Source organism: Cebidichthys violaceus, unplaced genomic scaffold (assembly GCF_023349555.1).
Source record: "Cebidichthys violaceus isolate CVI_PGR_0920_01 unplaced genomic scaffold, fCebVio1.0.p SCAF_1, whole genome shotgun sequence".
NCBI classification, from domain to species: domain Eukaryota; kingdom Metazoa; phylum Chordata; class Actinopteri; order Perciformes; family Stichaeidae; genus Cebidichthys; species Cebidichthys violaceus.
Genome location: NW_027176262.1, coordinates 6584756 through 6597208, shown reverse-complemented (window position 1 = coordinate 6597208; position 12453 = coordinate 6584756). Strand labels below are relative to the sequence as shown.

Here is a 12453-nt window from a genome sequence, read left to right as displayed (position 1 = left end):
CTTTCACCTCGATGGATTTAGATCATAATCCAGTCCTCTCCCCTCCAGACAAAAAATATTACAATAAATCAAGTGAAAAGTAAAAATGGAAATCAAATAGCTAAAGCAACATAAGGAAAAGTACTAATAACGTGTAAACCTAAGCAACATTCCAAAGAATCGCTGCAATGCCTCAATTTATCAAGTTCTCTAATATCCAAATTTGAATATTGTTCTATAATTCAAAAATAGTTCCTTTGAATCAATCAACTAGAAAGTTTTAATTTACTTTATTTACTTGAAATTGCTTTTGATTCCTTCATTGTCTTCTGTATTTTGCTGTTATGGCGAGGTTATTTACGTTGTGTACTCCAAATAATCGGTAATAATGAATACTCTCCAACTGTGGGAAGAAAAACTATCGAGATAAAAATCATTAGAAATTAAGTTCTATGAAAGCGTAAACAAGTAGAGATAAGTTGATTATAGAAGTGAGAAGTTTCAACATGGAGATCTTTATTAAAGCTCAGTTTTCCATTGTACAAATGTCATCATAGTTGAAACTGCATGCAGTGGCTTGGTTTGAGGCACGTTACTAAGGAGAATGAGCGTTGTTGAATAGAAATTATAAAACAAAACCAACAAAAAAAAATTACAATAAATTGCATAACTTAATCTTATCGATATTGCAATTAAATACAACTACGAAAGTGTGTGTCCAATATTATCAAGCTGTTGTTTTCTATGGAGACATATGCAACGGAAAATACAGATGTATAAAAGGCCGAACAGAGGGACACTAATAGCGGTTAAGACAAGTTAGGAAAAACCATTCATTTTGCATTAGGAGTACTTTTGCCACTACGGGTTAAAGAGAGAACAGAGAATGAGAATGAGAAGCACAAAGACATGACAACCACTGCGCCCGAGTGAAATGGCTCTATCGGGGTACAATACTTTTAAAATCTCAGTTAAACCTGAGCACTGTATTCACTGAGGACTAAATGACGAGACTAGAGATTATGTGTTTAATGTTTTGACAATGGAAATTCATTAAGCAGTCGATGCCTTTTTGAGACAGTGAACATGTGTTAGAGATGGTAACAGACAACCTGACCTTTGACTCTACACAGTGACGCACTTCTATGTGGTGACGTTCCCACTGGATGCATGGTTCTGCACCAAGACTTTCTTTATGGGTGGAAAAATTTAAAAAAAAAAAGACAATGTGCAAAAATGTGCCCCTGCGCAACAAAAGAGCAGCCAAATAATGACATAAAGACAATTGCAATTTACACAATGTGGTTATAAACTCTACTGTACTTATAATTTTGTTATTAGTTAATCCTCTTGTTGTGTTTATTCTTCATAAAACGCATACATATTGCAGCATGAAGAGAAACAGTGTTATATCGTCCTTTTCCGGAAACATTAAAGTCCAGGTCGGGTCACATCAAGAAATAAACACAAACAACAGAACAGTCACATACAAAGTTGCCCATCATAATGGCTTCCTGCACGCGAGTCATCACACTGGAGCTAATCTTGGGTTGTCTGCTGTCCTCCCTGTGGCACAGCAACAAGTCAAGAGCTCTCGTCAACAAATGTAGCCTGGAGAAGATCGTCCAGAGGAGCCCACAATGTTATACATCACCACGGCATATTCTACTTTTGGCAAAACAAAAAGCTTAAGAATTATTGATTGGTCACATAGGTTGCCCGTTGTTTTTTTTTTTACCTTAAACACAGACAACCTTCTTCATAGCACAGTATACAGGCAGAAACTGAAAATGAACAAATAGAGAAGATAGTCTTAGGTTGAGAATATTCTGACCCACAGCCGTGAAACAAAAACATCCGACAAAAAAAAAAAAAAGGCAGAAAACAACTCCCCTTCAGTTCGTCACCCTTTTGTTTGCTTGTTTTGTTTATAATGCAACCCGAGGCACAACATCAAAGTCCACTTTCTGAACTTTTCACAGCTTCTCGCCACTTGCCTTTAATGGTTGACCTTAAGAAAAGGAAGCAGCAACTTACCTTTTAGTCATAAGAGAGGAAATACATTGATGTACATGGACCAAAAGTGACAATATATTATCAATAACCAACATTAATCGATCCCTATCGCCAAAAATATTAAGACCAGGGAGGAGTGGTGGGGAGAGCAGAGTAGTAGCGCCTTTGCATGTGCGCCCATCACAGTACGGTCTGCCTTCCATGGGAATGTTGAAGAGAAGGAGAGCGGGAGGGAGGAAGAGAGGAGAGGAGGGAGGGGAGGGGGGGGGGGGAAGGAGGAATTCACCAGCCCTCTCTGATATCGGCCGAGTGTGTTTGTGCATTGTGTGTGAGTGTGTGTGTCCTGTCGATATGACGTCATGTCGTGTTTTATTCCCACTCTGTGGTGCCGGGTGGTTTGGAAGTCAGATCATACATGACTCTGGAGATGCCCGGGATCTTCTTGATCTCATTTACCATCTTCAGCACCACCTGTGAAAATAGATAACACAAATGACTCTTAAAACATTGAACAACTAAAGAAAAAAATATATATATTTAAATGATTCTGGGGCTGATAAATGATCCATGATGGTGAGATAATGCCAAGACCAAGTTGAGCGCTTGAATCGTGGTTTACCTCCTCCGGGATGTGGTTGCCTGGCATGGCAGGGATGCCGGTCATGAAATCGCTGGTGATGAAGGTGCGGACCACCACAGAGCGCCGGCAGGATGGCTGTTTTTGCAGAGGGTCGCGGTCAAAGTGCAGGGGGGTCAAGATGACGGGCATCTGGCTGATCTTACCGGAATAGCCTGCAAGAGACAAAATGTTCTCATTGCTGCTAGAACAACATGTTTGTCACTTAATCATGTCCATCCGTTAATGAAGCAAAAAAAGGCTTACGTAATACTCTTATGGAACATTTATATGATATTAAAAGTGGACAAAATGATCTTCAAATCCTCCCCGGAATACTGAGTGAAACCACAGACACAGTCGGGAACAGACTCACAAGAACCAGTATGTGGTTTGCCTCTGGGGAAACGTTAAATTCCTCATGTGGCTGCAAGTATGCAGACGAGTACACTGTACTTGAAACGTACAGCAGCATATTATTACCAGGCTTTGTAAAAAGGAGTGAATGGCTCTAGAGAGACTGCATTGTTATAATGTAGTCTGTAATACAATACATAAGGCTAAATTAAAATGTCTAAAATGACTTGGCTACACACACACACACTTACCAGACTCTCTAAGGATAGAGTGAGCTACAAAGTCAGCCTGTCTGAGTGTGCTCAGAACGCCTGTGGTCAGGAAGGTCGGGGTAATGTCTGTTGGCGGCTCTTTCACGTGAGACCCGAACACATACACAACTCTGGGAAAAGGAGAGACAACGATGAATGGATGAGTGTCCATAGAATACACAGAGTGTCTAATGTGGCATGTAAGTGGGGAGAGACGAAGAGCAGAGCGGTGTGAGTTACCTATTGATAGTATGGCACATGCGAGGGATGAGTCTGGCCAGGAACATGAGAGACTCCCAGTGTGGCGACTCTTTACTTGTGACGCCGCACACGTAACTGTAGGACCGGCAATCCCCCTGAGACAGAAGAATGTCATTTAAAAACTAGGCTTATTGGAGCAACAAACAAAATAAAACAAGAGAACACAAATCTGCAACAAATGTTAGATTAGCATACGCACATGTGTGTCATTCTCCAAACATTTCCTTTTAAATAAACAGTGAAGTTTCTATAAATAGAGTGTTTTCACTTCCAAAAAAATTCCACAGGCAATAAACGCTGTGTTTGTCCACCGTCTCCTGTCTCCCCCACAATTTGAGGTTAAGGGTGAACATAAAACTCAAACAGGAAATATTAGGACACACCCACACCCACACACACAGTCACTGGTCGACTGCAATGTTTGGGGGAGGAAAGTAGTCATGACCATACATTTCTCCTGGAAACAGTAAAGGTCCGTATAAATAACTGGAAAATTATGTTTGCCGTGTTTAGCCACACCCTCGGCATGTGTTAGCATCAGAGAAGTTTGGGGAGAAACTAAAACATGTCACAATGTTTACAACAGATCGGTCCCTTGGCTAGGGAGAGAGAGAGAGAGAGAGTCAAAAAGAAACTGAGAGGCTTTGTCTGGGTGGGTGTGTCTGCGGGTTAACCACTAAATTATAGTGAAAACACAGCGAGACAAACGGCACAAGTGAGACACACTGCTTCCTGCCTCACATTCATCTGCAGTTCTGAAGACATTTGACCCATTCCACATACATGTAAATCACACAACAAATGAGCCATGTTTGGATCAACCTACAAAATGTCCTCTCTAACTTTCACTTGGGCCTTTAAGAAGCCACTGCAGCAAGTCTGCTTGAACACTACTTTGACTGCAGGTTAAAGCATTCGGGCTGCACATCACTTGTAGTCTGTAGAAGTGTGTGGACCGTAAAAACCCTCAAATTGTCAGTAAAGCCCATCTTACAAGAACACAAAATATCAGAGCGACTGGTTGGATTTAATGAGTTGATTGAGCAGCTAGTTTACCTGGACGCCGACAGTTTTGATGGGCAGCAGGAAGGCATTGAGTGAATGAAGGCTGGTGATCTGCATGAGTTTCTCTTCTTCCTCGTCTGATATGCACGATTTGACTCTCTGCAGCAAGACATGGGGCTGGAGGGGAGAGGAGACAGACAGACACAGACAACATTTTTAACCAGAACGAAAAACTGGAACTGCAAGGACAGAGACCACAGAAGTAGCTCGGTCTATGTTGTGACTACTTTTAACTCATTTTGCGAACACTTCTCATTTTCCAGCCTTCCGATGTGTCCATCATCTTAGTCAGTAGAGCCACAAAAACCCTGATTCATAAAGTCAAAGTAGATCAACTCTGAACTTCAAATCGTGTATCAAATGAACAGCTGTTCTGTGTGTCATGGCAAATGAGTCCCCGGTTCTGCTGTCAGACATCCAGCAGCAAACAGTCAATATGTAGAGTAAACTTTGTTTGTTTGGATCCGTGTACTACCTCCAATGTTTGTCATCAGGAAATTTACAGTGAGCGCACAAGCTAAGAGGGCTGTTTTCAGTAAGCAGCGATTAAATTCATCTTAAAAAATGTGCATGCATCATCCAAACTGCAGAAAAAGAGAGAGCGGCATATTCGCGGTAATTCATTTCCTGCCATTAGTTGCAAATACATGAATCATGATCCTGTTACAGTGACGAGTTGTTTATGATATGTCCCTAAAACACAGGACGTCAGATGACTGGTTATTACAATTTATTTTTGCATCTGTATTGTTCTGACCTTTTTGACACTTGCAGAGAAGTCTGTGATGATTTTGAGGATGTTGTTTGTTTCAGCAAAGTCCTTACAGATGTAGGGCTCCTCTGCACAAATCACTCTGATGGACAAACCCGGACCTAAAAAGGGCAAAGCAGGGAGGAGGTGCACTTCTTTTTTAGCAAATATAAGAGCAACGCGTGGACAGTTTTGAGTCTGTCTGATTGAATTAGGTAAATGAGTACATGAGGGACAGAAAAGGAGAAAATGGTAGAAAGAAATCATCACTAAACATTATTGGAATAATCCCTTTTGTCAGAGCAGTCACATCATTGGCATGCGTTTATGTACTTGCCGGGGAAAGGGTGTCGGGAGACAATCTCCTCTGGCAGGCCCAGCTCTCTCCCCAGCGCTCTGACCTCATCTTTATGGAAATCTTTCAGTGGTTCGATTACTTTTCCCTGGAGGGTCACAAAGGAGTGGAATCAGCATGAACACAGAGTGGGAGTGAGGAAAATGCTTCGGTGTTGCATAGTTGTGCGTTTATATAAAAAGGGGCTACTGAACAACTGTTGAAGAAAGAAAGCCTCTTAAGAGGACGATGGATGATGTAGAAACATGTTTCAATAAAAAGTGAATGATGTTCAGCTGTTTGCTATATATAGTGCATGTGTGCAGTACCTCATCCCGGAGTTTGCGGATGAGCTCGGTGTCGTTGTGATGCGTTTTGATGACATCCGCCTTGCCGCTGGCAAGATGAGAGGCACTCTCAATAAGATCGGGCCGCAAGGTACCCTGGGCCAGGAAAACCTCTTCAGGCTTCAGATTCATCTCTCCTATAACTTCATTTGCCACCTGTGAAGCAACGGAATCCAAACCGTCAGAAACAACAGTGAAGTAGTGAAATAAAGAAACAATAACGCAGCCAGATGTTGACAAATGTGATAAATGATGATGTATTGCATGCACTGCAGACAAGCTGGCAGCTTGAAATAAAAATATTACATGGCACTTTTTACAAAAGAATTGCTTAAGACCCAATACTCACTTTGACAAATGTATCGCCAATGATTTTCCTTTTCTCTTCTGGGTTGGTCGTCATATTCAAAGTCTTGCTGATGCGTTTCCGTGGCGTCCTGTCCTCCTCAGAGATGGGGAGGGTTGTCGTTCCGTTGTAGAAGGTGTGAGCAGCGTTTACCACTAAATAAAGCAACATTTAAGAGCGGAAAGCAGAAAGAGAATTATTTTATTTTCAAACTGATTAGTCCTTTAGTCTAAAGTACAATATAATGACAATTGTCCCTACCTTTGAGTTTGATGCCCAGCTTGGTGAGGGCCTCCTCCACACTCTGACTCTCTCTCTTCCTCATGAAGCCGTTGTCGATGTGAACCGCTATCACCTGGTCCTGGTTAAGCGCTTTGTTGAGGAGAGCTGTGCAAACTGTTGAGTCCACCCCGCCGCTCAGCAGCACCTGAATGCATCGTTAGAAACAGTCACCAACTGTGCCGTCAGTCACACCCACCCTCTGCTGGATGAAGGATCTCCTACTCGGTCTCGCTCTCTAAGCAACTATATGTATAATATCGATATATTTTAGCCTCCCAATGCTTTGGTCATGTTGTCTTTGACATATCTGGTGTTCTGTCTCATGGCAGGCTGTACAAATATTAGGCATTGTCAACTCAATCAAAAAGAAAGAGATGACTACAGCCTTGACACTTCTTTACTCATCAGCTGACTATTAACGCTTGTGACTCACCCAAACTCTGACAGTCATGCAAACTACTGCAGGAACCACTACAACAGTAACAAATAGTGAAATATGTATCCCTCAGACTGTAGTTGAAGAACAGGAAACAGAGGCTGCATGCATTTCTTTAAATATAAACCATGTGCCTGGAGGTCGGTTCTTCCACTCATTTATCGCCTTCACAATCCCCTGAGATGAAGCCCAGTTTGAAGGCGCTCAGGGAGTCGACTACCTCTTTTCAGATAAAACAGGGTTTAATTTGAGAGTTTAATTGGTTCTACTTTACTTCCCACCGCTGCTGCTGCTGCTGCCACCACTTCCCGAGCGGCTACTAAATATCACACTCGGCAACGCAGCTTTTGACTTCAGTCAAATTATCTCCCATTGTTAGTTAAAATGTGCTGAGAATATATTTTCTGCTGTTCTTCCTTCATCAAGTCATCTCTCTGCCCTAAAAATAGTTTGGATAAGAACACACACACACACACACACACACACACACACACACACACACACACACACACACACACACACACACACACACACACACAATCATGAAACTTTGTGCAGTTCTACTCACCAGCACTTTAGACTTGTCTACTTTGTCTTTGATCTCGTCGATGCAGACCTGTTGGCGGTTCTGTACGGTAAAGTTACTGGTGCATCCCGCAATCTCGAACAGGAAGTTACGCAGCATCTCGATGCCTCTCTCCGTCAGGTCGACTTCAGGGTGAAACTGCGTCCCGTACAGCTTCTTCTGTTCGTTAGCGATCCCTGGTGGGGACATCAGATGTGGCGGACGACCGTTAACATTGCTATTATCCTCTTTGAATGACACTTTTTTTTTTTTTAATAAATATAGTCAAACAACATAACATGCTCACCGGCAATGATGTTCCCCGATTGGGCAACCACTTTAAAGCCATCGGCCACTTTATCCACACTGTCTCCGTGGGTCAGCAGGACCAGTTCGTCCTTCTGAAGGCCCCTAATAAGATACACACACACACACACACACACACACACACACACACACACACACACACACACACACACACACACACACACACACACACACACACACACACACACACACACACACACACGTCAGAGGAAGATGTGTGGCATTCAATAACATTGCATGTAACAGTTGAATGTGTCCAGGCCTGCGTTCACTGGGTGCAGAAGAGTCAAGTGTGAGAGGCAGACGGTAATAAAAGACCGCGGCCGTCTATTTTAGACTCTGCAGTATTTGTGTAACAACCAGGGGGAAATATGTGACTGCTGGAGTGGTTCTGCAGTTTATCTAGTAAATATTTCATTGGGACAAACCTGTTGAGCAGTTGTGCTTTACAAAGCCCACAACATCTTGTCCTGAGATACTTAAGAGAAGAGATGGTACTGTATGTTTGCCGACTGATCTAGAAGGGATTTGGTGAATGCTTATTTTTAGGGTTGAGTGACAGGATGATTACATCATCTTCAATAGGTTAAAGTCATGTCGGCTGGACTCCATTCGCCCAACACTAGATCCTTCTTCCATGTGATAATTTTCTCTCTTCACTGTGCATGACGCCATGTTGTTCCTGCACCAAGTATATTTGTATGTTCCGTCCACATCCACAAACTCTCAATACGTTTTCTCGTCAAGTCTCTCATCTTCTCACGCCAAATATATCGGATTATAAATTTAAAAAATGCAAGGATGTGTAAGAATGTGCAGCTCCAACAGGATTATATCAACACATATTTATCATAACACATCAATTAAACAAATGTTCTTGCGATCCACTTGAGCAACCCATATTACCTGAAGAGAGAACAAGTGTTGTCCAGTCCAATAGTGAACACTCCATCTTCCCTTACACTCTTTTTGTGTACTGTACCGCCGAAAACTTTATTCATCATCTGTAAAGACACACGCAGAGCAAAGTTAACACTTGGACGCGGAGATGACATGTTAGTGTGATTCCAAAGATGGTGTAACTGCCAGCTGCCTCGAAAGAAATGAGCTAGAGAATGGATGGCTGCTGGTTTTAGTTTCCAGGCAAACTGGGGGAAAAATTGAGCGAGTAATTCTCTCATCTCCCTCAGCGAGCGTCAAAGTGCCCTTGAAGGAGATGGTGAAGTCCCAGCTGGCCCAGGAGAGCTGAACAGCAGCCCGGGGTAGAGAGATCTGTCTAGCTGGTCACTGTGAATGTGTGTAAGTCTAACCACTATAGATTCCTCCCATCACAGAAGTTTAGTGTGTATGCATGCGTGTGCATAGATACCTGCATCCCATAACAAATCCCAAGGACAGGCTTTCCTATGGTGAATATGGCCGGGTCGAACCAGGGCGCATCTTCTGCATACACAGAAGCTGGACCTCCGGAAATGATGATTGCCCTAAGAAAGGGGAGAAAAAAAATCAAGGCAAAATGTATTATAAAACACTTCCATAATGACGGAATAATGGAATAACAATGATGTGGTTAAAATGCTTCTCATGCTCACCTGTAGCCCTGCTCTCTGATGGCGAAGGCCGGGGTCTCTAGAGGGAGGATCTCAGAGCGTACGCACATCTCTCGCACCCGTCTGTCAATCACCTTGCCATACTGGGCCCCAGCATCCAGGATCGCCACCGCCCCCTCGCAGGATCCATTCTGCTCTGCGCTGCTGATCTCCAGCTGGGGAAAAAAACCCAGTCTTGATTTAAGTGCTTGTGTTGAGCCGAGCAGGGCAGAAAAGTATATACATAGTCTCTCGTGCACACGAGTATTTACTGAATGATTTTGACAAGCACACAGGAAATGTTTCCTTAATGTCATCCTCAACGTCAACAGTTTGGTGGTGTAAGGTAACCCACTCCTCCACGACTTAATTGGGTTCCACTTTAGACATCCCCCGTGGAAAAATGTGACTCAATTGAAGCCTAACATAATTATGGACATGTGAGCTTTCAATACAAGACAGACAGTCACTCTCGTGAAACGTGGTGTATCCGTTCAGCCCATCAGGAGAATCACATGAAACACACAAGTTAGCCAAAGGCTATCGGGGAGCAGGGTGTACTGTTTCACTTTGACACAACTTCCCAGTCTGGATTGTTTTTTGTAAACATATGCGCAGATCGAAGTTTGGTAAACAATTTTCAGCACAAGAACTAGAGAGATGTCAGATCACTGATAGCTAATGAGAGTAGACGATAAAGACTGCAAGAAAGGAAACATGATCCCACGTGGTTTGTTGAAACACTTCCGCCCGTAGATGTTTCTAAAAACAAACTTGCATCAGGCATGCTAATGTTACCTTATCACCTCAGATTTGTTACCGTATAATCGTTAAAACATACCGTCAGCAGCTCTAAAAGTATAATCACGACAACAAACAAATAGACAGTTTTACAGCAAACTTTACCAAATGAGCGGATAACACAGCAGTAGTGGCTCCTGTTGTCAGAGAGGTAACGTTAACCGCAAGTTGGCTCATACTAGCTTCAGTGACGACGTTAGCAAACCTGTCAGTTAACGTTCCGTTAGCTTAAAGTGTGTGACAGCAGCCGAGGGAAATAAATTAGGGTGCCTCGAGCTCAATGTCACTTTACAAAATGAAAGCCTGTAACAGTCATAATGCATGACTGTCGGTCAGTAGTTCTACCGTTACAACATTCTGACTGCCCGGCTAGAGCTAGCTAACACATTGCCTATGTAGCATGCTAGGTCACGGAACAGTGTAAACAGTAGTAATCACCATTAGCCTGTTAGCAGCACGTCCTGCTGGCTAAGTTAGCGGAGCTATGCTAAAACCCACGCGGTGCTTTGGAGGCAAAGGGTCCTGGGAGGGATCCACTAATAAAGGAGAAAGGCAGCCACGGCTATAGTGTAAATATGTCACAGATGTATGCTAATCGTAATAGAGATATCCTGTGCGGCTAGCGGCTATGAGCAACATGTTAATGTAATACTGCAACAGGCAACAGCGGTACTCAGAGCTCCTCAGCGGAACTGGTGATAACGCTGCATGCTCTCTTAACTTTCCCCCCACACAGGCCGTAATTAACCGGGGGGGACTACATCGGCAATCAGGATCCTAACACCGGGGCAACCGGGCAACCAAGTACCAAAGCAGCGGGTCCTCCCCGCACCACTGACCTTGCTGTCTCCGTTGCACACAGCCATGGAGGACTGTGGTGTGGTGGAATGAGCTCTCCTCTCGGTGTCCCAGGTCTCTCCACACAGAGAGAGAGAGAGGGGGGGGGGGGGGGGGGGGGGGGGGGTGCTGGTTAGCTCCTGGCTCAGCACGCCGACTACTGTTTCAAAAGCAGATTGGGTTGAAGATGGGCTGTCACGCGGACTCTCCTACACTCCGGCTGGGAATAACTTTCGCAGCGGGAACTACAGACTAAATAAACGTGCCATGCATCATGGGGTGGAGCGCAAAATGAGAGTAAAGAACAGTGTGGCCCCATAAGAGGGCTGGGCTTAGACAGCATAGTAGAATGTGACTGACCATGTTCAAATAGTGTCAGCAATTGGGTGCTTAGTTTGTGTATGTTTATATAGAATATGAGATGGAGTGTAATAACAAGGTAATAGTACATTTCACAGAGGTGTCCAGATCTCCCAGGATATTTGCCAATCCCTAACCGCAGAGCTATCCAAAGCAATTCAATTAGATTTTTTAGACATTTTTTTTACTATTTAGGAATTTGTCCTAATCCACTATACAATACTGACATATCTCGGTTTTTCTAAGACACAACTGAGGGCTAGGACAGGGACACAGTGGTGTGGATAAACAACTTGTCCCACACACGCTATAATTTATTTTATATTGCAGTATCAATATTTATCATAATAAACACATTTTTCTGGAAAACGTCTGCAGATTAAAAAAAAAGATGGTAAATCCTGTTTTTGGGTTATCCAGTGAATTCAATATTTGACAATTGAATTACTTAATCAGTACTTAATCCTATCAATTCAAAATTAGCATAAAACAGTCCTGCACACGTATTTGCGACATTGCCAGCAATATCCTAAAACAAACAGGTTGTATGAGGGGGCTCTCTTACAGTTGAACACATTTCTAGAGTCTCACTTTACGTATATGGTGTCGTACCACCCAATATTGCACTATGTAAAGAATGTCCAGTGATGAAGAAAGTCCTGTTGATTTACGATCTACAAGCACGATGAGTCTACAGAGCCTCATACCTCAGAGCCTCATCAGGCAGAGGCAGCAAGTATGTGAGAGGAACCCCCTGTACTTTAACACATCTACTCAACTATATGTTCCACAACCTTTCTTCTTGCCATTTCTTTTTCAGACAATACATATTACAACATAAGTTACCTTCAGGCTCATTGTTCAAATGTGGCTTTTGTGTCTGCCATTGACATGCATTTATTTATTTAGCTAATAATAATAATAATAATGTTG

At 43.0% G+C, this 12453-nt stretch overlaps 1 protein-coding gene across 1 annotated transcript; it reads right to left on the bottom strand.

The window, feature by feature from the left end:
• Window positions 1-474: 474 nt before the first annotated feature.
• Window positions 475-11351, bottom strand: gmps (guanine monophosphate synthase). Its single transcript, XM_068708545.1, has 16 exons — window positions 11163-11351; window positions 9526-9698; window positions 9303-9417; window positions 8840-8937; window positions 7914-8017; window positions 7610-7803; window positions 6585-6750; window positions 6327-6478; window positions 5960-6133; window positions 5634-5739; window positions 5303-5418; window positions 4537-4662; window positions 3460-3575; window positions 3220-3350; window positions 2615-2787; window positions 475-2466 (listed from the first exon to the last, which is right to left on the bottom strand). The coding sequence occupies exons 1-16, from the start codon at window positions 11187-11189 to the stop codon at window positions 2365-2367; spliced, it is 2073 nt and encodes a 690-aa protein (XP_068564646.1). The 5' UTR covers window positions 11190-11351; the 3' UTR covers window positions 475-2364.
• Window positions 11352-12453: the final 1102 nt, after the last annotated feature.